Source organism: Phasianus colchicus, chromosome 35, assembly GCF_987193195.1.
Source record: "Phasianus colchicus chromosome 35, bPhaCol1.hap1.1, whole genome shotgun sequence".
Taxonomy (NCBI): Eukaryota; Metazoa; Chordata; class Aves; order Galliformes; family Phasianidae; genus Phasianus; species Phasianus colchicus.
In genome coordinates this window covers 1169835-1194200 of record NC_143470.1, presented here as the reverse complement: position 1 = coordinate 1194200, position 24366 = coordinate 1169835, and the positions used below count along the sequence as shown (strand labels likewise).

The 24366-nt window shown below is 58.4% G+C and overlaps 1 protein-coding gene, 1 long non-coding RNA gene and 1 pseudogene across 4 annotated transcripts; 2 read left to right on the top strand and 1 right to left on the bottom strand.

Annotated features, from left to right (window-relative positions):
- Positions 1–4684: 4684 nt before the first annotated feature.
- Positions 4685–10422, bottom strand: LOC149913731 (early activation antigen CD69-like). The gene is given in 4 exon segments (XM_090129009.1): positions 4685–6101; positions 6252–6652; positions 7523–8942; positions 10248–10422. Coding segments are annotated over 2 exon segments (192 nt in total). The 5' UTR covers positions 7624–8942; positions 10248–10422; the 3' UTR covers positions 4685–6101; positions 6252–6561.
- A 549-nt stretch (positions 10423–10971) lies between these two features.
- LOC149913730 (class I histocompatibility antigen, F10 alpha chain-like) lies at positions 10972–15016 on the top strand (annotated as a pseudogene). Its single transcript, XR_016460981.1, has 7 exons — positions 10972–11093; positions 11220–11480; positions 11969–12244; positions 12335–12607; positions 12682–12783; positions 12897–12929; positions 13087–15016. The product of XR_016460981.1 is annotated as a class I histocompatibility antigen, F10 alpha chain-like (transcript).
- A 4492-nt stretch (positions 15017–19508) lies between these two features.
- Positions 19509–21894, top strand: LOC149913729 (uncharacterized). 2 transcript variants are annotated; one of them, XR_016460994.1, is made up of 3 exons: positions 19509–20232; positions 20590–20735; positions 20938–21894. It is a non-coding gene; the product is annotated as an uncharacterized LOC149913729 (long non-coding RNA). The 2 variants fall into 2 exon arrangements; XR_016460993.1 differs by having other exon boundaries at positions 19509–20735.
- Positions 21895–24366: the final 2472 nt, after the last annotated feature.

The following is a 24366-nucleotide window of genomic DNA, read 5'->3' as shown; positions in this document are numbered from 1 at the left end:
GGGGGCTTGGAATAATTCGGGGGGGGGATTATAGGAGGTGCTTATGGGGGGGGCACAGAGGGGGGGGCACTAAAGAGGGGGGTCATAATGGGGGGGGGGGCAGCAAAAAGGGGGTGGTGATGTGGGGGGGGGCAGCAAAAGTGGGAGTTTATTATGGGGGGGGGCAGGAAAGGGGGGGCTGCTGAAGTGGGGGTTTATTTGGAGGGGGGCAGCAAAGGGGTTGGGAATGGGGGGGTTAAAGGGGTTTTTATTGGGGGGGGGCACTATTAGGGCATTTCTGGGGGGGGGCACCAAAGGGAGGGGGCTGATGGGGGGGGGGCACTGAAGGGTGCATAAATGGGGGGGGCAAATGGGGGGGTGTTTGTTGGGGGGGGGCAGGAAAGGGGTTGGGAATGGGGGGGGGTAAAGGGGTTTTTATTGGGGGGGGGGCAGCAAAGGGGGGGGCTGATGGGGGGGCACTAAAGGGGTGTTTATGGGGGGGGGCACTAAAATGGGGGGGTCTTAATGTGGGGGGGCTGTGGGGGGGTTTATGGGGGGGGCAGGAAAGTGGGGGGGGCTTGGAATAATTCGGGGGGGGGATTATAGGAGGTGCTTATGGGGGGGGGCACAAAAGGGGTTTTAAAGGGGGGGGGTCATATTGGGGGGGGGGGCAGCAAAAAGGGGGTGGTGATGTGGGGGGGGGCAGCAAAAGTGGGAGTTTATTGGGGGGGGGGGGCAGGAAAGGGGGGGCTGCAGAAGGGGGGGTTTATTTGGGGGGGGGCAATAAAGGAGTTGGGAATGGGGGGGGGTAAAGGGGTTTTTATTGGGGGGGGGCACTATTAGGGCATTTCTGGGGGGGGGCACCAAAGGGAGGGGGCTGATGGGGGGGGGCACTGAAGGGTGCATAAATGGGGGGGGGCAAATTGGGGGGTGTTTGTTGGGGGGGGGCAGGAAAGGGGTTGGGAATGGGGGTGGGTTAAAGGGGTTTTTATTGGGGGGGGGCAGCAAAGGGGGGGGCTGATGGGGGGGCACTAAAGGGGTGTTTATGGGGGGGGGGGGGCACCGAAGGGTGTTTATACCGGGGGGGGGGGGGGGGGCAAATTGGGGGGTGCTTATTTGGGGGGGGGGGGCAGCGAAGAGGGAGTTTATTTGTGGGGGGGGGCACTACAGGGGTTGTGAATGGGGGGGGGGGGTTGTTGAGGGGGGGGGAACGAAATTGGGGGGGCGGAGGTGTCCCAAATGGGGGGGGGCGGGGGGGGGGCAGAACTGGGGGTGGCAACAAAGGGGGGGGGGGAATTTTTTTTTTGGGGGGGGGGGGGGGGGCAGTGAGGGGGCGGGGCTTAAAAATGGGGGGGGGTGCGAATTTGGGGGGGGGTGGGGCACCGGGACACAACGACCGGGAACGGAGCCTTAAGGAGGGGGTGGGAAAGGTGGGGGGGGGGCGGGGATTTGGGGGGGGGGTCTGTTGGGATGGGGGGGGGCCCGGGGGGGGGTTTTATTCCGCGCCCCCCCCCCCACGCCGCGCACCTCAATCGGCGCTGTCCGCGAGGAAAGAACCACGCGGCGCTGCGCAGGCGTAGAAAGGACCGGAAGTCCCGCCTCTGCCGGGGGAAGCTCCGCCCACTTCCGCCATAGAGAGGGTAAGGAGAAAGAGAGGAGCTGGAGGAGCGGAGAGCGCCCCCTTGCGGGGCGGTGGGGAAAGGAGGCGGAGTCGCGTCGAATGGGTGCAGATTTTTTGGGGATGGGGGGGCGGTGGGAGGGGGAAGGAGCTGAGGGTCACGTGGTCACGCTGCCCCCCTAATTCTCAGCTCTGAGCTGCAGAGACGGGGACCCCCAGGGATGGGGGACCAACAGGGATGGGGATGAACAGAGCTGGGGATAGCAGGGATGGGACCCCTAGAAATGGGGATTTGGGGACCCCCAGGGACAGAGACCCCCAGGGATGGGGAGCCAGAGATGTAGACCACAATAGATGGGGACCCACAGGAATGGAGACCCCCAGAGATGGGGATACCCAGGGGCAGGGACCCCCAGAAATGGGATCAACAGGGATGGGACCCCCAGGGATGGGGATCTTCAGAGGTGGGGAGCCTGGGGTGTTGGAGACCCCCAGGGATGGGGAGACTCAGAGATGGGGACACCCAGGGACAGGGACCCCCAAAGATGGGGACACTCAGAGATGGAACCCCCAGGAACGGGGACCCCCGAGGATGGGGATCTCCAGAGATGGGGATACCGAGGGACAGGGACCCTCAGAGATGGGGACACCTGGGGGTGGAGACCCCCAGGGATGGGGAGACTCAGAGATGGAACCCCAGGGATAGAGACCCCCAGGGATGGGGACCAAGAGGTGGGAACCCCCAGGGATGCAGACCCCGAGAGGTGGGGGCTACCAGACACAGGGACCCCCAGGGATGGGGAGACTCAGAGATGGGGACACCCAGGGACAGGGACCCCCAGGGATGGGGACCAACAGGGATGGGGAGCCCCAAAGATGAGAACCCCCAGGGATGCAGACCCCAAGAGTTGGGAACCCCCAGGGGCAGGGACCCCCAGGGATGGGGAGCGCCAGAGATGGAACCCCAATGATGGGGACCCCCAGGGATGGAGACCCCCAGAGATGGGGGTCCCTGGGGCAGGGACTCCCAGAAATGGGGACCAACAGGGATGGGACCCCCAGGGATGGGGACCAACAGGGATGGGGAGCCTCAGTTGCTGGAGACCCCCAGGGATGAGGAGACTCAGAGATGGGGACACCCAGGGACAGGGACCCCCAGAAATGGGGACACTCAGAGATGGAACCCCCAGGAACTGGGACCCCCAGGGATGGGGATCAACAGAGATGGGGATACCGAGGGACAGGGACCCTCAGAGATGGGGACCTCTGGGGGTGGAGACCCTCAGGGATGGGGAGACTCAGAGATAGAACCCCAGAGATAGAGACCCCCAGGGATGGGGACCAAGAGAGATAAGAACCCCCAGGGATGCAGACCCCGAGAGGTGGGGGCTACCAGACACAGGGACCCCCAGGGATGGGGAGACTCAGAGATGGGGACACCCAGGAACAGTGACCCCCAAAGATGGGGACCTCTGGGGGTAACTGTGAAGATGAGGATGGCTGTGAAGGTGAGGATGGCTGTGAGGATGAGGATGGCTGTGAAGATGAGGATGGCTGTGATGATGAGGATGGCTGTGAGGATGAGGATGGCTGTGAAGGTGAGGATGGCTGTGAGGATGAGGATGGCTGTGAAGATGAGGATGGCTGTGATGATGAGGATGGCTGTGAGGATGAGGATGGCTGTGAAGGTGAGGATGGCTGTGAGGATGAGGATGGCTGTAAGGTGAGGATGGCTGTGAGGTGAGGATGGCTGTGAGGATGAGGATGGCTGTGAGGTGAGGATGGCTGTGAAGATGAGGATGGCTGTGAAGGTGAGGATGGCTGTGAGGATGAGGATGGCTGTAAGGTGAGGATGGCTGTGAAGGTGAGGATGGCTGTGAGGATGAGGATGGCTGTGAAGTGAGGATGGCTGTGAAGATGAGGATGGCTGTGAAGGTGAGGATGGCTGTGAGGATGAGGATGGCTGTGAAGATGAGGATGGCTGTGAAGATGAGGATGGCTGTGAAGGTGAGGATGGCTGTGAAGTGAGGATGGCTGTGAGGATGAGGATGGCTGTGAGGTGAGGATGGCTGTGAAGTGAGGATGGCTGTGATGATGAGGATGGCTGTGAGGATGAGGATGGCTGTGAAGGGAGGATGGCTGTGAAGATGAGGATGGCTGTGAAGTGAGGATGGCTGTGATGATGAGGATGGCTGTGAGGATGAGGATGGCTGTGAAGTGAGGATGGCTGTGATGATGAGGATGGCTGTGAGGATGAGGATGGCTGTGAAGTGAGGATGGCTGTGAAGATGAGGATGGCTGTGAGGATGAGGATGGCTGTGAAGGGAGGATGGCTGTGAAGATGAGGATGGCTGTGAGGATGAGGATGGCTGTGAAGGGAGGATGGCTGTGAGGATGAGGATGGCTGTGATGATGAGGATGGCTGTGAAGATGAAGATGGCTGTGAAGTGAGAATGGCTGTGAGGATGAGGATGGCTGTGAGGATGAGGATGGCTGTAAGGTGAAGGAGGGAAAGGAGGGAGGGAAGGAGAGGAGAGAAGGAGGGAAGGGAGGGAGGGAAGGAGGGAAGGGAGGAGGGAAGGAGAGAAGGGAGGAGGGAAGGAAGGAAGGAAGGAAGGAGGGAAGGAAGGAAGGAAGGAGGGAAGGGAGGAGGGAAGGGAGGAGGGAAGGAAGGAAGGGAGGAGGGAAAGAAGGAAGGAAGGGAGGAGGGAAGGAAGGAAGGAAGGGAGGAGGGAAGGAAGGAGGGAAGGGAGGAGGGAAGGGAGGAGGGAAGGAAGGAAGGGAGGAGGGAAGGAAGGAAGGAAGGGAGGGAGGAAGGAAGGAAGGAGGGAAGGAAGGAGGGAAGGAAGGAAGGAAGGAGGGAAGGAAGGAAGGAAGGAAGGAAGGAAGGAAGGAAGGAAGGAAGGAAGGAAGGAAGGAAGGAAGGAAGGAAGGAAGGAAGGAAGGAAGGAAGGAAGGAAGGAAGGAAGGAAGGAAGGAAGGAAGGAAGGAAGGAAGGAAGGAAGGAAGGAAGGAGGGAAGGAAGGAAGGAGGGAAGGAAGGAAGGAGGGAAGGAAGGAAGGAGGGAAGGAAGGAAGGAGGGAAGGAAGGAAGGAAGGAAGGAAGGAAGGAAGGAAGGAAGGAAGGAAGGAGGGAAGGAAGGAAGGAGGGAAGGAAGGAAGGAAGGAAGGAAGGGAGGAAGGGAGGAAGGGAGGAAGGAAGGAAGGAAGGAAGGAAGGACTACAACTGACCCAACTGACCAAACGCTCACGAGCTGGCATGGAATTGTTTGGGTGGAAGGCAGCAGCATTTTTTGCTCTGCATCCTGTAGTCTGATCTACGGACAGCCTGAAGGTCTGTCGGCTCCCAAAGGCGAAGAACCAAATATTTTGCTGTTCTGGACAAGCCTGGTATTGAAAATATGTTTGTACAGCTGCCACCTCTGTCCCTGAAGCCATTTCTTCTCTCCCGTGGTCAGTGGGTGTTTCCCATGCTGGGAACTGGGGGAGCTGCTGGCAGCTTCCATCACTGCCCACAAAACCACGAGCTGAAGTGATGGGCGGCTTCAGGATTCCCTCCTGAGGCTGGGATGGGGCTGTTCTGTAAGGGACGGAGAGGCAGGAGGGGGGAAATGGCTTTAGACTGCAGGAGGGGAAATGGCTTCAGGCTGTGGCTGCTGCAGGGTTCATTGAGCAGCGATGATGAGGCAAGAAGGAGAGTGAAGCAGAATTCTGGGGTTCCCAACCACCCGGGGGACAGAAGGCCACGGAATTTTGGGAAGCAGCACCGGTTGGAAGGGATGGGGTGGACCTTAAGGATCGTTTGGTTTGGATTTCAGTGTGCGTGGGGATGATGGGTGGGTGGTTGGAGCAGGTGATCCGAATGGCCTTTTCCAAGCTTAATGATTCTGTGACTCTGCGGCTGGAGGAGGCTGGATTGAGGCTGGATATGAGGAGGAAATTATTTTCTGAGAGGGTGACGGGGCACTGGAGCTGCTTGCGGATGCCCCCGTCCTGGAAGCGTTCAAGGCCAGGCTGGATGGGGCTGTGAGCAACTGGTGGGAGGTGGCTTAGAGCAGGGGTTGGAACTGGATGATCTGCGAGGTCCCTTCCAACCCAAGCCATTCTATGGTTCTTTGTAAGCTGCAGGGAACTGCAGAGGCTCTCGGAAACCAGCAGCACTAGGAATGCAGTGTGCAGTTCAGAGAGCGACGAGGGCAGGGAGTGCCTGAAACAACACGGCCCGGACACAGAGAGCGGCTCAGAAGGACGATAGAATCAGAGATGCACAAGGCTGGAGTGGAGCCACGAGGTCACCCCACCCAACCGTCCTCCTGGCACCGTGATTTTAGCACCGCTGAGCGACTCAGCCTCATCTCGTAGCACCTCATGGCAGCGCTCTGTGGGCTGGTTCGGCTCGGTTCTGCGATGGGAGGGGTGGGGGGATCTGTGGATCCGCAGCCCGGAAAAGGGGAACAGGGAAAAGGATGGAGAGGTGGGCATAAAAACAGAACAGCAGCAGCGGTCTGAAAGGAAACAAACTGGTTTAGTAGGAAAGAGATTGGAACGCAAGGTAACACGCTATAATGCAACATAACAGAGTATCGTTGGATGTGGAGCTAAGAAATCAAATGCAAACAGAGAGAGTGTCCGAAAGCCAAAGGTCTGACTCTCACATTGAGGCAGACGAGCAACAGAGGCGAGCCAGACGATCAAAAGGGCCATCAGGTGAGCCACCAGGGCCTTCTGTCTTTTCCCTCTGAGCAGAAATGGTAACAGAACAGCAATCAGCCCTCTGGGGGATGTAGTGGTCCTTCTCTTCTGGGCATTGACTCCCTAAGCCCGGTGCGCTGTGTGATGTTATGATGTGGACCAGGAACCGAAAACCTTAAAGCCAGGAGGCAGACAATCATCCCGTGTGAGCAAAGAGGGAAAGTGAAACCATCCCCAGCCACGGGTGCATCAGGTCAGACAGGGGAGCTGTGCTCAGACCCAGTGTTTGTGTGGGTGGCACAGGGATGAGCTGATCCTGGCCCCGTTCAGCTGCGCGCATCGGTCTCCATCTCACAGCTCAAACCTGTGCTCAAGAGGGGGGAGAGGATCAGCTGAAAGAACTGGGGCTGCTTAGTCTGGGGAAGAGGAGGCTGAAGGGAGACCTTATTGCTGTCTCCAAATACCCAAAAGGTGCTCACAGCCACAGCAGGGTTGCTCTCTTCTCCCTGGTGACAGATGACAGGAGGAGGGGAAGTGGCCTCAGGGTAAGTTTAGGTGGGATATCAGGAGGAACTTCTTTACCAAAGGGTTGTAAAGTGCTGCAATGGGCTGCCCGGGGAGGTGGTGGAGTCACCATCCCTGGGTGTGTTTAAAAACTGTTTGGATGCGGTGCTCAGGGATGGGATTTAGCAGAGGGTTGTTAGAGTTAGGGTAGGATGGGTCGGGTAGGTTGGGTTGGATAGGTTGGGTTGGGTTGGGTAGGATGGGTTGGGTTGGGTAGGATAGGTTGGGTTGAGTAGGCTGGGTAGGATGGGTTGGGTAGGATGGGTTGGGTTGGGTAGGTTGGGTTGGGTAGGATGGGTTGGGATGGGTAGGATGGGTTGGGTAGGCTGGGTTGGGTTGGGTAGGATGGGGTTGGGTAGGATGGGTTGGGTTTGGTAGGTTGGGTTGGGTAGGTTGGGGTGGGTAGGTTGGGTTGGGTAGGATGGGTTGGGATGGGTAGGGTAGGATGTGTTGGGATGGGTAGGATGGGTTGTGTAGGTTGGGGTGGGTAGGATGGTTGGACTTGATGATCCTGAATGTCTTCTCCGAGCTGAGCAACTCTATGATGCGCTGAGAAAAGCTGGGGCTGCCTCTCCTGGAGAAGGGCAGAAGGGCTCAGGGTGCAGCACCCGGCCTGAGCCGAGCAGCCCACGGGAAACCCCAGCCCGGACAGATGGACGGACAGATTGACCAGCTGGTGAAGGCTGTGCCGTGGCTCCACATCCACTGGGTGTCCTCCTCTTCCCCGCGCAGCCCGATCCAACAGTTTGCCAGGCTCTGGAAGCGCATCATGAAATCCTTTCAAGGCAAAGGGTGTTGAATTTCAGGCAGTTTTAGCACCTGTCCCTCCAGCAGGCTGCAGGGCGCCGCGTTTTGCAGGATGGGACGAGTTTGGTTGTGCTCCCCTGGCACAAAGAGCTGCCCCTGCAGTCTTTGTACCGATGAATGACCGCATCCACCTCATCCCTGCGACCAGAAATGACTGCAGCCATCTGCTGAGCGTGCGCAGGCCATCGGAGACCCCCGGAGAAGGAAAAAGACCCCCCCGAAAACATCTGTGAGTAAAATATTTGTCTCCTTAGTTCTAATGCAGAAGCGACAGCCCGTTCCCACGTGGCCAAAGTGCCCCTTGATGCCACGCTGGCAGAAGAAGAGGATAAAAGAAGGGCCCCACAACAGATAGAATGCAGGATATGGAGGTTCTGCCTCCATCCCTTTCCTCAGCAAGCCATCAGCTTGGGTTTCCTCACTCTGTCCAACCACTGATTGCTGTTATCTCTTAATTAGCTCTGAGGCTTCCGCTGTTATCTCAGACACGCTTGGGAAGTGGGCAGTGGTTGAAAAACCTCGAGAGCCATACGGCTCATTTCTTTATGAGGCTGGATTAGAAATGCAAATGCTCCCTCGCCACAGCGTCGGAGCTCGGCGGAAGAATCCATCAGAAAGTCTCAGCTTTAATCAGAAGGCGGCGTGCCTTCATGTGGGCGCTAATGAAGCTCACACGTACTGCAAAGCCCAGCTCCTGACAGGCTCTTCAGCTGCTTGTAGCCCAGCCCTTCTTTGCACTTTTTGTGGTTAGACCGTGCCATTCATCTTTCTCATTCCTACATTCTCCTTCCTCCCTTCACATCCTGTTACTTTGCTCAGGGACTCTTTCCTCGTTAGCCGAATGCTGTCTGTGTGCCTTTCTCAGCAAGGCAGCTCTCAATCACGCTCCCCACATCCCCATCCCTGGGGGTCCCTGTGTCTGGTAGCCCCCATCTCTTGGGGTCTGCATCCCTGGGGGTTCTTATCTCTCTTGGTCCCCATCCCTGGGGGTCTCTATCTCTGGGGTTCCATCTCTGAGTCTCCCCATCCCTGAGGGTCTCCACCCCCAGGAGTCCCCATCTCTGGGGGTCCCTGTCCCTTGGTATCCCCATCTCTGGAGATCCCCATCCCTGGAGGTCCCCAATCCTGGGGGGATCTACCTCTGAGTCTCCCCATCTTTGGGGATCCCTGTCCCTGGGTGTCCCCATTTCTGAGTCTCCCCATCCCTGGGGGTCTCCAACACCCCAGGCTCCCCAGCTCTGCTTCTCCCATCCCTGGGGGTCCCTGCCCCTGGGGGTTCCCACCTCTTCGGGTCTGCCTTCCCTGGGGGTTCTCATCTCTGGGTCTCCCCATCCCTGGGGGTCCCCATCACTGATGGGTTCCATCTCTGAGTCTCCCCATCCCTGGGGGTCTCCACCCCCAGGAATCCCCATCTCTGGGGGTCCCTGTCCCTTGGCATCCCCATCTCTGTTGATCCCCATCCCTGGGGGTCCCCGTTCCTGGGGGTTCCATCTCTGAGTCTCCCCATCTTTGGGGGTCCCTGTCCCTGGGTGTCCCCATCTCTGGGTCTCCCCATCCCTGGGGGTCTCCAATCCTGAGGTTCCCCACCTCTGCTTCTCCCCATCCCTGGGGGTCCCTGTTGCTGGGGGTTCCATCTCTGAGTGTCCCCATCTTTGGGGGTCCCTGTCCCTGGGTGTCCCCATCTCTGAGTCTCCCCATCCCTGGGGGTCTCCAACACCCCAGGCTCCCCAGCTCTGCTTCTCCCCATCCCTGGGGGTCCCTGTTGCTGGGGGTTCCATCTCTGAGTGTCCCCATCTTTGGGGGTCCCTGCCCCTGGGTGTCCCCATCTCTGGGTCTCCCCATCCCTGGGGGTCTCCACCCAAAGAGGTCCCTGTCCCTTGGCATCCTGATGTCTGGAGATCCCCACCCCTGGGGGTCCCCATCCCTGGGTGTCCCCATCTCTGAGTCTCCCCATCCCTGGGGGTCTCCAATCCTGAGGTTCCCCACCTCTGAAGATCCCCATCCCTGGGGGTCTCATCCCAGTTGATTCCCATTTCTGGGGTTCCCTGCCCCTGGGTGTCCCCATCTCTGGGGGTCTCCATCCCTGGGGTCTCCACCCAAAGAGGTCCCTGTCCCTTGGTATCCTGATGTCTGGAGATCCCGATCCACGGGGGTCCCCGTTCCTGGGTGTCCCCATCTCTGAGTCTCCCCATCCCTGGGGGTCTCCAATCCTGAGGTTCCCCACCTCTGAAGATCCCCATCCCTGGGGGTCTCATCCCAGTTGATTCCCATTTCTGGGGTTCCCTGCCCCTGGGTGTCCCCATCTCTGGGGGTCTCCATCCCTGGGGTCTCCACCCAAAGAGGTCCCTGTCCCTTGGTATCCTGATGTCTGGAGATCCCGATCCACGGGGGTCCCCGTTCCTGGGTGTCCCCATCTCTGAGTCTCCCCATCCCTGGGGGTCTCATCCCAGTTGATCCCCATTTCTGGGGGTCCCTGCCCCTTGGTTTTCCCATTCTCTGGGGCTCTCCATCCCTGTGGGTCCCCATCATTGGGGTCTACATCTCTGGCGCTCCCCATCCCTGGGGTCCCTGCCCCTGGGGGTTCCCACCTCTTGGAGTCTGCATCCCTGGGGGTTCTCATCTTTGGGGCTGAAGCAGCAGAGCCCAATGTTTGGATTTTGTACCCTGTCACAGCTGGTGTGGAAAGGTCGAAACCCCACACACGTCAGTAGCGTGTTTCAGAAGCAGAGTTGCTGAGTTCCGTGATTAATTCTCACTTGCAGAGCTGATGGCTGCCAGGAGGGTCCTCCGCCTCACTGCAGGCACTTCTTGGCTACCAGAGAAGCCCGTGGGCCACCGTGAGGGGGCTGTGAGCCGCCACGGAGCCTCCCCTCGGCCTCCTCCCGTGTGGGCAGAACAACCCACGGCGCTCAGGAACTGCGGGAACCCCGTGGTCGCTCTCTCTCCATCTCCGCAGGAGTTCCAGCAGCGTGGAGATGCGGCGCTCGGGGACGCAGCTCAGGGGCACGGAGGGGACGGGCTGCGGTTGGGTTGGCGATCGCAGAGGTCATTTCCAGCCCTGGGCTCTCTGCGCCTCTCTGCACCCAACCCACCCACGTCGGAAGGAGCGTTCCGTGCCCCCCACACCAGGCGGGTTTCCCATCGCCGACCCCGGCGGCGCTCCGACGGTCGGTTCCTTCCCGTCCCCCCACGGGACCCCTCGTCCTCTCCCGTCCTCTGCGCTTTCGCTTTCGCTTTTGACAACCCTCGGGAGCGAAGTCTGCCTGGCGCCCGGTGACGTCACGCGCGCTCCCGGTCTCCATTGGCCGGGCGTGGCGGAGGCACCAACGGGGCGCGGGTCGGTGCCGGCGGTGTCCCGCAGAGCGATGCCATGGCTCCCAGCAGGGCGGTGATGCTGGCGCTGCTGCTGGGGTCCCTGGGCACGGCGGTGTGCGGTGAGCGCTGCGGGACCGGGCTGCTCCCGGCACCGGGACCCGCGGCTCGTCGCTCCTCGACGCCGGGGCTGCGTCCGCGGTTCCCCCAGCCGCGGCTCACGGCTCCGACGCCGTCCGTCCCCGCAGGGTCGCACTCCTTGCGGTACTTCGCGACCGCGATGACGGACCCCGGCCCCGGGATGCCGCATTTCGTGATTGCCGGGTACGTGGATGGAGTAGCCTTTGGGAGCTACGACAGTAAGAGGCGGAGAGTGCGGCCCATCGTGGACTGGCTGCCGCAGGAGGACCGGGAGCACTGGGACGTGCAGACCCTGAAGGCACGGGATGGCGAGCTGGATTTCTACGACGGCCTGGGCACGCTGCGGGAGCGCTACAACAAAAGCGGAGGTGAGCGTGGTGGAAGCTGCAGAGCCTCAGGGAAGCTTCAGGCCGGACGTTAGGAAACCCTGCTTCTCTGAAAGGGGGCGGTCGGGAGCTGGAATGGGCTGCACAGAGAGGTGGTGGAGTCAGCGAGCCTGGAGGGGTTCAAGGAACGTTGGGGTGTTGTGTTGAGGGACGTGGTTTCGAGAGGACCAGTGGTGATGATGGGGGAATGGTTGGGCTGGATGATCGTGTGGGTCTTTTCCAACCTTGGTGATTCTGTGATTCTGTGATTCTATGGGGCTGGGATCCGTGGGCTGCGGGCTGCATTGGGCGTCTGCCAGCCCCACTGAGGGCTGGTGTGCACCACACCCAGCTATACTGGGCTGTGTGTGCGCTGCCTCTGTCTCCGGGCTGCCCCGTTCCCGACCCACCCACCCCATCCCGGCCCCACGGCGCTCGTGGCGCCCCACAGCCCGAGCTGCCCCCCACCGCCCACCCTGGCTGTGCCTCAGGGTCTCACACGCTGCAGAAGATGTTCGGCTGTGACATCCTGCAGGACGGCAGCATCCGAGGGTACGATCAGTACGCGTTCGATGGGAGGGACTACATCGCCTTCGATACGGACACCAGGACGTTCACCGCGGCGGACAGGGTGGCACAAATCACCAAGAGGAGATGGGAGGCAGAAGGGACGTATGCTGAGAGATGGAAGCACGAGCTGGAGACCGTCTGCGTTGAGAACTTGAGGAGATACCTGGCGCACGGGAAGGCTGCGCTGAAACGGAGAAGTGAGGACGGGAGGGGGAGGTGGGGCTGGGTGTGGGGCGGGGGCTGGGCGTGGGGAGCTCAGCCCTGCCCGCGACGTCACCCATCTGCAGGGCGGCCCGAGGTGCGAGTGTGGGGGAAGGCGGCCGACGGGATCCTGACTTTGTCCTGCCGCGCTCACGGCTTCTACCCGCGGCCCATCGCCATCAGCTGGATGAAGGACGGCATGGTCCGGGACCAGGACACCCACTGGGGGGGCACCGTGCCCAACAGCGACGGCACCTACCACGCCTCGGCCGCCATCCATGTGCTGCCGGAGGACGGGGACAAGTACCGGTGCCGCGTGGAGCACGCCAGCCTGCCCCAGCCCGGCCTCTTCTCATGGGGTGAGCCTGGCCGTGTGGGGTTGGGGGGCTCGGGGGCCGCCTCTTCCTTTCCTGACAGTGCTGTTCTGCCCCAGATCCTCATCCCAACCTGATCCCCATTGTGGCCGGGGCGGTCATCCCCGTCTCTGTTGTCATTGCTGTTGTCATTGGATTCGTGGTGAGGAAGAGGATGTCAGGTAAAGGCAGGAGGCTGTAGGGGAAAAAACGGGGTCTCGAGGGGGGCCTGGAGTCCTCAGGAGTGCCCACCTTCTGACAGCAGCACAACGCTGACGCTTCTTTCTGTCTGCAGGGAAGGAGGAGAAGGCTTTCATAGCAGCACCTGGTGAGTGCCACGGGCACGGCTGCTCCCTGCCAGTGCTCAGGGTCGGGGCGCTCTGCGGCCCCTCGTTGCTTTTGGGGTCAGGTGGTGGCGGTGGCATGATGCTCCCTGCCCCAAAGCGAGTAAAGAAGCAGGGCTCACGGCTCTCCCTTCCTTGCAGGTTACGATGGGGTACACCATTGGTCAGCTGCAGGTACAGCGTGGGACCGGGGCTCAGATGGGGTCCGTGGGGTCGGAGGGGTCCCGGTTCCCTGCGCTCCTGGTTCCCTGCGCCCAGCCCTCCCTGGAGAGCCCCCAGAGCGGTGAGTGGGGACGGGGACGTGGTGCCACGTGATGCCGTCTCTTCTCACCCCCGCAGGCAGTGAACCTGGAAGCACCTGAGTGCTGTGCTGCTTCAGCCAGCCCTGCATGCGTTTGGAGTTGTGGTCTGCGTGGATCCGCGGTTGCTCAACCTCCCGAATCTCCTCTGCGTGCTCCTCTGCTCTGCTCCGTGCGGCGTTTCCTGGGGGTGACCCATGGAAGTGTCCAGGTGATGAGCAGAGCTGGACTCTGAGCTGAGCACAGCTGATCACTTTTGGAAGAGATGAGCAGAGCTGGACTCTGAGCTGAGCACAGCTTGTCATTTTTGGAAGAGATGAGCAGAGCTGGACTCTGAGCTGAGCACAGCTGGTCATTATTGGAAGAGATGAGCAGAGCTGGACTCTGAGCTGAGCACAGCTGATCACTTTTGGAAGAGATGAGCAGAGCTGGACTCTGAGCTGAGCACAGCTGATCACTTTTGGAAGAGACAATTTTGTGGAAGATCTCATTTTGGGGCAGAAACAAGTTCCAAATCAAAAGCTTCTAATTCCTCAAAGCTCTTTTTTGTAGAGCAGTTTGCTCGTGATTGCAGAGCGACTCTCCTTCTGAGAAGGGAAAATTGCACACCTCCATCCCTCTTCACCCTTTCCAGGACACGGCGTATTTCTTTTGTACCGTGGTGAACTGTAGCTCAAGTTTGTTTGTCCATTCTCTGGGGTGCGTTGTAGCCGTTGGCACTTTTCGTCATACTGCAAGAATTTCTTTACCAAAGCAGGATTAATTCCAATGGGGGCAGGGGGCAAATCTTGGATTAACGTGCAATCGGACCTCAACAACTGATGTAAGTGGAAGTGGATAATCGCAAACACATCCTGAAGGATGTGCTGAAGGAATGGTGGAGGTGACAGCCGAGCTTTCCATCGTCCATCAGCGCTCCTTGATGGCTGGTGGGGTCCCAGAAAAGGAGGCTGGCCAACGCGGCTCCCATCCACAAGGAGGATCCGGGGAGCTGCAGACCCGTTGTCCCGACCTCGGTGCCAGGGAAGGTTACGGCAGAGGTAATCATCCCCTGCACTCAGCGCTGGTGTCAGGTCACATCTCGAGTGCTGCGTTCAGCTTTGGGCCCCCGACTGCAAAAAGGACATCGAGCGTGTCCAGAGATGGGCAGCAGAGCTGGCCAGGGGTCCGGAGCACAAATCTTATGATTGTTCAGCCTGGAGAAAATGAGGCTCAGGGGGGACCTCGTTGCTGTCTATAACTTCCTGCAGGGAGGCTGTGATGATGAGGAGGGGTTTGGTTTCTTCCCCCAGGCAACAAACAGGAGGCGAGGAAACGGCCGCAAGTTGTATCCGAGGAGGTTTAGGTTAGACAGAAGGAAAAGCTTTTTGCTCAGTGGTCAGGCACTGGAATGGCTGCTCAGGGAGGTGGTGGAGCCGCCGTCCCTGCAGCGTTCAAGACGAGGAGCTGCGAGATACGGCTCAGTGGGAGGACATGGGGAAGATGCAACTGTGAATCAGTCGTCAAAGAGCCCATCTGACTCTTTGATACGCCTTATCTCTCTGAAACCCTGGGGTGTGAGGCAGGGGGCACGTGGCAGCTGTCAGCATCTAAGGGCACACGGGGCCTTTTTGCGTGCGTTGTTAACCTGATCACAGGTAAGAAAGCTTTCATCCTTGATCGCTGTCGTTTGGGAGAAGCGAGACCAGTGAGAGGGACGGGATTCTCCTGCTTGTAATCGAATGGTACCTAAGCTGTATGTTGAACTCAATAAAGTGCAACTATTCAGAGAACTGTGCTGAGGTCCCTTCCAACCCCGGCCATTGATTGATTCTGTGATGCTACAGGAAATTCTGAGAGCTCTGTGACTCGGCTGCGCGCCGGCAGGAGGGCGGTTGGACCAGGTGATCTTGCAGGTCGTTTCCAGCCTTGCGATTCTGTGATTCTAATGACCGCCCATAGAAATCTCCCAGCTCCAGCCGGGCTTTAAGGACATGGGGAATATAAGAAATAGGACGTATGAGGAATAAAAAACAGCACAAAGTTTAATCTGAACGAGCTGGGTTCTGGAAAGCTGAGCGTGCAGCTCAGACAGAAAAGGGTTGAGGTCAGCGATGGAAGCAGAACAAAACGCTGTGCTGCAAATGGCCAATTCTGATTCCTAGCTTTCCAGGAAGAAACGCACGTCAGCCACTCGCCCTGCAGCCACCACGCAGGGCTTTGAATGCTGTAAACAAACGACTTGGGCACCCGTTCCTTCGGTTCCATTGTTATTCCCAGCCCTGGCAGAAACAGGGAGGCTGCGATGCGTGCATCCTGCAGAGCGCCTGCAGACGTTTAATGCCAGAAATCACCCGTGTGCCACCATCCCCCATTTCTGCTGCGGGGTGGGATTTCTGCAGCGACCGTGGGTTTGGAGACGAAGAGCTGCTGCCTGTGCCTCACAGCTGTTTATCCCAGCAGTAGCAACAGGTTCACTCCCTAAAGACACGAAATCGCGCCGACCTGCGGTTAAGATTCAAATCAAAAACTCGCCCTAAAGAAGCAAACCCATTCACAGACATCAGAAGTTGGACACAGCGCGCACGGCTGTGCAGGAAGCAGCCCTGCACCCCCCAGCCCGCTTCCTTCCCCTCCTTGGCACCACCCGGCCCTGGGAACACCACCCATCTGCGATCATCCTGCAGGCTGGGCAGTTCTGCCCGCTGGCATCAGCGAGGAGCGGGTGTTGGCTCGGCACGGCGTGTGATCTGAAAGTGAAAGCAGAAGTGGGACGTCACCCAGAGCATCCAGCAGCTGCACTCAGTAAGCGGGGCTCGGGCTGCAGCCGCTGCGGCGCTCGCTCCGTCTTACCCGACAGCTCCATCCGAGGGCGTTTCTCCGAACGGATGGGATGGATAGGTGAGCTGCTGCGCTTTGTATCGGCTCTGCACCCAGAACGCGAGCCTTCAGCTGTTGTGGAGCAGCAGCAGCCCACGCTCAGGTGCCAAATGCACGGCGTGTCCCTGGCAGGAGGGAAGGAGCTGCGCTGCTCTCTGCGCTCTGATTTCCCAGGTCACGCTCACGTGCACCCATCCCTGGTGTTTCCTCGGGGATTCGGGGCCCGTAACCCTGCTGCAGGGAGGAAAGCTGAGAGCCCTGGGTCGTAGAGAGAGGTTCTAGAGCTCCTGCCCTGAGGTTCTTCAAAAGCCGGCTGGATGTGGGGCTGGGAAAGCTGCTCTGAGTGGCCCTGCAGCAGGGCTCGGATCGTTCGGCCCTAGAATCACTGAGGTGGGAAAAGGTCCTAAGGTGGAATTGTTAACCCACACCTGCTGGAATCACAGAACGGCAGGATTATCGGCTCAGGGATTCGTGGCCACGATGGGGAGGCCGTGAGGATGCCAAAGCAGACGGAAGACCTTCAGAAAGCCAGAGATCGGGGTGAGGAGGACCAGGGTGAGTTTTACCGTGAGGTTGCGCATCTCCCTCCTCCGGCACAAAGCCTTGGAGGGAGACAAGAGACGGCTGAACCTGCTGTGCCTGGGCAGAAATAAGTTTCATTCGGTCCAACCGCAGCCCGGATGTCTTCCCCAACCGCTCACCTCCTGCTGTACCGAGGTTCCATTTCGTGGAGCAGCACCGAGGGCAGCTGATCCAACGCGTGATGTCCGACAGCCGTGTCCTGGACCGGCTCTTCGCGCACATCCTGACCGACGAGCAGCACCAGAGCATCCCAGCACTGCCCACCGCACAGCAGCAGATGCGGATCCTCTGCAGCTCCGTTGCCTGCAAGGATCTGTCCCTTGACGGGGTGAAGGAAACCAACAGTCACCTCTCCCAGGCTGTCCTTCACCCAACCGACCCGTGGAAGATCCCCCTCGCCTCCCCCAGTCCCCGCTGCCGCAGCGCCGAGCTCAGAGCTGCCCTGCTTTCCCCAGCAGGGATCACATTCACAGTCATGCAAGCACACGGAGCCACAATCCACGCAGGAGTTTCTGTCTCAATTCTGCAGGACGAGGAGCCTGGCCATCCCTTGCAGAAGCAGCACCCCCTGGACACAAGCACAGTTCCTCCCGCATTCGTGTTTGCAGCATGATTTCTTTCTACGTTTTCTAGCATTTCACTCGGTTTCCTCTATTCTGAGCTTGCCCACCATCGGTCTTGACGATTCCAGATGTGGGCTGGGATGGTTGCAGCCTCGTTAGAGTCTCACTTCCATACGGACGGTACGTTCTCCAGCGTGTAATTACCCCTTAATGAGCCTAAAGATCACTTTCAGGGCCGCATCCCTTCCTTGTTGACACCAGTGCATTACCCCGTGTGCCACGCCTGGGGCCAAATTGTTCCTTTTCACTTATTGCTCCCACCTTTGTGAGCACTTATTTCCACTTCCTCGCCCCCGCTGCATATCTTTGAGACTTACAAACCCCGTGTTTCCCCCTTTTGTTTTTCCTTTCTGGACTCTGGAAGCGCTCCCAGCAGCAATTGCTCGCAATGACAACGCAGAGGAAGGTGACGTTTTTTCCAGCCACCGTTCCGCAGCATCACAGCATTGCAGGGGTTGGAAGGGGCCTCGAGAGATCACGGCATCCATCCTGCCTGCTCGAGGAGGTTCCTACAGTCGGTCACACAGCTGGGCATCCGGACAGCTCTTGAATATCCATGTGAGCATCCCTCCACAGCAGGACGCTCCACGACCTGTTCCAGTGCCCTGACAGCCCTGCCATCAACGAGTTCTTCCGCAGCTTAGTACAGAGCTTCCTACGTACAAGCTTCAGGCCATTCCTCCTTGTCCTCTCACTGCACGCCGCCGAGAAGAGCCTGGCCTCATCCATTTGCCTCGCACCTCTCTTTAGATATTTACAGCTATTCATCAGACCCCCCCTCAGGCTCCTTTTCCCCAGGCTGAACAGCCCCTGGCTGCTCTGCCTTTCCTCAGGCGGAGATGCTGCAGGACCTTTATCATCTCTGATCTCCTTCCAGGAGATCCCTGTCTTTCTCGAAGCGGGGAGCCCAGCTCTGCACCCATTATTCCAAACGTGGCCTGACCAGGGCAGAGCAGAGGTTGGACGATCGCCTTCCTCAACCTGCTGGCCACACTCACTGAATGCACCCCGGGACACCGTTGGCCTTCTTGGCCACCATGGCCCGCTGCTGGGCTCGTGGGCAACCTGCCGTCCGTCGGAACACCCAGCTCCTCCTCTGCAGAGCTCCTCTGCAGCAGGTCAGCCCATGACCTGCACATTCCTCCTCAGGTTCAGGGCTCTGAGCCCTTGTTAAACCTCATCGAGTTCCTCCCTGCCCGACTCTCCATTCTGTCCAGGTCTCGTTCCCCGGGAGCAGCGCTGTTACAGACCTCCAACCTCATTCTGTGCCACTGCTGGCGATGCTCTCAGCAGCAGAGGGGAAGGGGAAGGGGAAGGGGAAGGGGAAAGGGGAAAGGGGAAAGGGGAAAGGGGAAGGGGAAAGGGGAAAGGGGAAAGGGGAAAGGGGAAGGGGAAAGGGGAAAGGGGAAAGGGGAAAGGGGAAGGGGAAAGGGGGAAGGGGAAAGGGGAAAGGGGAAAGGGGAAAGGGGAAAGGGGAAGGGGAAAGGGGAAAGGGGAAAGGGGAAGGGGAAAGGGGGAAGGGGAAAGGGGAAAGGGGAAAGGGGAAAGGGGAAAGGGGAAGGGGAAAGGGGAAAGGGGAAAGGGGAAAGGGGAAAGGGGAAGGGGAAAGGGGAAAGGGGAAAGGGGAAAGGGGAAAGGGGAAGGGGAAAGGGGGAAGGGGAAAGGGGAAAGGGGAAAGGGGAAAGGGGAAAGGGGAAGGGGAAAGGGGAAAGCGGAAAGGGGAAGGGGAAAGGGGGAAGGGGAAAGGGGAAAGGGGAAAGGGGAAAGGGGAAAGGGGAAAGGGGAAGGGGAAGGGGAAAGGGGAAAGGGGAAAGGGGAAAGGGGAAAGGGGAAAGGGGAAGGGGAAGGGGAAGGGGAAAGGGGAAAGGGGAAAGGGGAAGGGGAAAGGGGAAAGCGGAAAGGGGAAGGGGAAAGGGGGAAGGGGAAAGGGGAAAGGGGAAAGGGGAAAGGGGAAAGGGGAAAGGGGAAGGGGAAGGGGAAAGGGGAAAGGGGAAAGGGGAAAGGGGAAAGGGGAAAGGGGAAAGGGGAAAGGGGGAAGGGGAAGGGGAAGGGGAAGGGGAAAGGGGAAAGGGGAAGGGGAAAGGGGAAGGGGAAGGGGAAGGGGAAGGGGAAAGGGGAAAGGGGAAAGGGGAAAGGGGAAAGGGGAAGGGGAAAGGGGAAAGGGGAAAGGGGAAAGGGGAAAGGGGAAGGGGAAAGGGGAAAGGGGAAAGGGGAAAGGGGAAAGGGGAAAGGGGAAAGGGGAAGGGGAAAGGTTAAGCTTGGTTTGCTCTGCTCCTCATACACCTGATCATTGCATCCCTTGTGTGGCAAATGGCCTTTCTGTGGGGTGTGACCCAGGGACAGAGAAGGAGGAGAATAAAGTAGCTGAGTTGTCCCGGAGCTTTTGTTTTCACTGTGCTCTGGCCCTACTTTCTCCAAACAAAAGACAAAGCGTTGAAGGAGTGGGGAAGGCGGAAGAAGGTCTGACTCCAAGTCCCTGCGTGCTTTTGGGGGAAGGCATGTTTGGCACACGGCCCCACCTCCATTCCTAACACGCACTTAGGAGGGTGGGCTTTGTCACTCAGCCAGTTCAACCAGCAGTTGTATCCACCCAGCAGAAATGTATGTCCTCTGTGTAACATGCGAGCTCTGCACAGCCTGGGACTGGTGCAGCCTCACAGAGCTCCCCAGTGAACAACAAGCAGCTCTCCAGGTCTCCATCCCCATGGTTGTTATGCATTATTGTTGTTTTGGTCTTGGTGTCCATCCAAAGTTGGAGGCACGGCGTGTTGACAAGGCGTCTGGATCTGCTCCACACGGAGTTGGGCAGGCTGGAGCACATTGTGAATGTTTCTATAGCACTGCACGCAGTATGAGGTGTAAGCAGGACGAGCTGGAAGCTTTTCGCTTGGTCCTGGAGTTACAACATCATCAGCATAAGCAAGGTGTGATGGGGAAGGTGCTATGAAATGCGTGCTGTGTGTGCTGGATGGCTCCGGGCTCCCCAGGATGGATAGGCAGGACAGGTGAAACGGGATGGTGTTGCTGTATGTAATGCTGGGCTGGGATGCACGGAGCTTGCTGTTCACAATGACACGGCTGAGAGCCTCCAAATAAGGTTGAAGGGGCAAGGCAATAAGGTGAGAGTCTACTATAAGCCACCCAGCCAGGAGAATGATCCCAGTTAATCATTCCTAGGAAGCGTGAGAGAACAGTGAGGTGGGTTGTGAGAGAGCAGAGCTCAGAGGGTTGTGATTATTGGGTCAGAATCTGATTCACTGTTAACTAGCAGTGTTTCCCAGGGGGTGATGCTGGGTCCAATCTTGTTCAACATCTTCATCAGCGACCTGGGTGAAGGGATAAAGCACCCTCAACAAGTACAATGCTGGGAGGAGTGGCTGACGTACCAGGAATTTGCGCTGCCATTCAACAAGATGTGAACAGAACGGTGAGTTGGGCAGACGAGAACGTGATGAATTTCAACAGGAGGAAATAGGGGAAGGGGGAGGAAAAATGGCCTACAGCCATACAGGCTAGGGTTGACCTACTGGAGAGGAGCTTCCCAGCAAGCTTGGAGCTGGGGAGCAAAGGGCAGGGAACAGCAGGGCCGTGCAGCATCATTCGTCTGCAGACAGAGAGCGGCTTTGCAGGACTCCCTTGGACATTTGGTCCCATTGCTGAGCACCACGAGTGTCCCTGCTGATCCTTGAGCCACCGAAGAGTGTCTGAGTGGGAAGGAGGACGCTGCGACAGGAACACTGGGTGATCATGAGGTGTCACAGCCAAAACAAGAGCTCTGGTGCAGGGAGAAGCAGACTGCTGGTAGTCAGGAAGCAGGACTGAAGTCTGGCTTATCTGAGCAGAGTTTTTCTTTTAGACTTGAGGTGGAAAGGAAAGTGAGTGGACACTGGCAGCCAGATCAGGCAACGTGGGGGAACTACAGAAATGCTGCCTACTATTCTGAGGGGAATGTTTATGCTGTCCAAGCTCAGTTAGAGCTGAAGCTGGCCACTAACGTGGGGGACAATGGAAAGGCTTCTTCATGTAACCAGCAAAAGGGGGATCGTGGATGACATCTCTTCCTTACTTGATGAGGTTGATCACCTCATTAGTCAGGGCATAGAACAAGCAGAGTCACACAATGCATTTCTTTTCACCTCTGCACTGAACAGAGTCGATGGGTTGTGGGACTCCTGGAGCCCTGAGTTGAGGACCATGGCTGCACTGATGATAAACTTCCACTGAACTGTGAACGTGGGTGGGATTTGCTGCTCCAGTTGCATGCGTGTCAATCTATGGCCCACGGAGTTTATCCATGGATGCTGGGAACAGAAGGCTGGTTGCTCTCATGGTGGGGCAGACAAGGCATCTGGCCAGGCAGAGCAGAAGGAAAAAAGGGAACGTCTCGTGATATGTTTTGTCTTTACCTCCGAACAGAAAATGGTCAGCACTGGTGTTCTGCATGGCTGAGTTCTGGAGGGGGTGGGAGTTCATTTTGCTCACCCCGCTGCTTGGGGGTCGCCGGGCATCGTTCTGGGAGCGGTGAGCAATTGCTCGTGCATCACTTGTTCTATGCACTGCTATGGAGAGAAATGTCTTTGTCATAACCATTATCCTTTTCCTCTCCTCTGTCTTAGTCAATGACTGTGTTGGTTTGTTATTCTCTCCCCCATCGCACTGGGAAGGGGGGGTGAGTGAACAGTCTGTGGCTGTGTGAGCCGCCTCAGGTTAAGCCACAACAGGCTTCAGCCCATTCCTGATGGGTAAAGGGGTCCAGGAAGGCTGGTGAAAGGAGATAAATCCAGCTGGCACTGGTGTTCCTCATGGCTGAGTGCTGGGTCCTGCCCCGTTTAATAGCTCCGCTGACAGTCTGGATGAGGGCGTTGGGTGCATCATCAGAACGTTTACAGATGACACCAAGGTAGAGGCAAGCATCAATCTGCCTGAGGGTAGGAAGGCCCTGCAGGGGGACCCGGACAGGCTGTGCCATGGGCTGCAGCCATAGGGCTGGAGTTCACAGAGACCGAGCGCCAGGTCCTGCACTTTGGGCACAACAACCCCGGGCATCGTTACGGGCTTGGGGCAGAGCGGCTGGGGAGCTGAGCAGAGGAAGGAAACCCGGGGGTTTGTCGACAGCTGGGGAAAAGGGAAAGGGAAAAATGGGAAAGGGTGGGGAGGTGGGCCGGAAACAAAACAGCGGCAGCGATCTGAGGAGAAACAAAGGAATTTGCTGGAAAAGATTTCGGAATGCGAGGCAGCGCACTGTAATGCAATATAATTAGGATTGAAGCTAATAAATCACATAGAAAGACAGACAGCGTCCAAAAAGCGAAATACTCTGATGCTGAGGCAGACGAGACGTCCAGCCAGGCCAAGCAGAAGAAAACAGGGAACGTCTCACCATATGCACACAGCCCAGAGAAGGGAGCGGAGCTGGGAAGGACGGAGCGTAGATCTTATGGGGAGCAGCTGAGGGAGCTGCAAGTGTCGGGTCTGGAGAAGAGGAGGATCGGGGGAGACCTCATGGCTCTCTGCAGCTCCCTGGAAGGGGTTTGTGGTGGGGTGGAATTCGGCCTCTTCTGCATAACCGGCTTTAGGAAGAGAGGGAACGGAGCCGAGTTGTGCCAGGGGAGGTTCGGGTTGGGAAGTAGGGAGAATTTCTTCTCAGAAGAGTGATTATTGGAACGGGTTGCCCAGGGAATTGGTGGCGTCACCGCCTCTGCAGCTGCTGAAGGAAAGGACAGATGAAGCATTTAGGGACGTGTTTCGGTGGCTGCTCCTGGTGGCTGATCGCCGTAGGTGACCTCAGAGGTCCTGAGCGTTGTCTGCTGTTGCAATAGCGTTGTTAAAGCACCCGTCTACCTCTGCCCAACACCACAAAGCCTTTTGGCTGCTCAGCTGCCCGTCCTAAGAGAGGATCCTCCTTGTGCAGGTGCTCGCCTTATCACCAGGAGGAGATTCCTGGACAGCCTGACCCCAAGTCCCCTTTCTTACCAGTTCTGCCTGGGTGAATGCAGAGATCTCTGGGCACCTCCCTGGATGGGCCCTGGATCACTCGTGTGAGTGCTCACCAGCGCAGTGTCAGAGATGAAGAGCCCCATCACTGCTGGCTCTGCCCGCACTGCTGAGGTCACCGTGAAGGGAAGACTGGGGGACTCGGGGTCTCGCCGTAGTTCCTCTACGACCATCACATGCCGTCCTCATCATCTCCCAGACAAAAGCATCACCCTCATATTATCTCTGCGGTTCCCGAAGGTCACCTCATGGTAGCTCAGTGCTCACCCTGTGCTCCCTTCTTGCACTTCAAAGCCCCAGCTGCTCCTGCTCACCTCCGAGAGCGCCGGCGTGCGCCTTGGGCCTGACCGTGGCCACGGCTGGCATCAGCACAGGCACCGTCCTCACTGTCAGGGTGATGCAGATGAATGGTGCCCGCTGTGATGGGGGTCAGCATCCCGTGTGCCATCAGAGCCCCGCATCCCCATCCCGACCCACGCATCCCCTGCCGTGGGTCCTGTCCTTGGGGTGCTTGGTCAGAGGAAAGGTGCTTGGAGACAGCCCGGCCCCACTGCTGAGCTGTGTCACTGCAGCATTTGTAGCCCTGTGCAACAGTGCTGGGAGGTCTGGGAGGTCTGGAAGAGCAACCAGGGGTGACCACGGGGTGATCAAAGGGGACCACGGGGAGAACATGAAGTGACCACGGTGAGGCATAAGAGACAATATTGGGGTACGGGGGGTAAGAATGGGGTGGCAAAGAGGTGATTATGGGGTACCTTGGGATAACCACGGTGAGACCAGCAGCACCACTGGGCGACCATGAAGCTACTATGAAGGAAATATGAAGGAACTACGGGGTGACCATGGAGAGACCACGGGCAGAATATTGTGTGGCCAGGAACTGACCATGCGGTGACACTTGGATGAGCACAGGGTGACCACAGGCCGGAAAGGATGGGAAGAGGCTGGGAAGTGGTACAGGAAGCAACTGAGCGTGTCCCACGGAGCAGTTAGCAGCAGGGCTGGCTGGTATCACTGGTCTATGGGGAGAGCTCTGCGTCACAGGGCTCCATGACTGGAGGGGG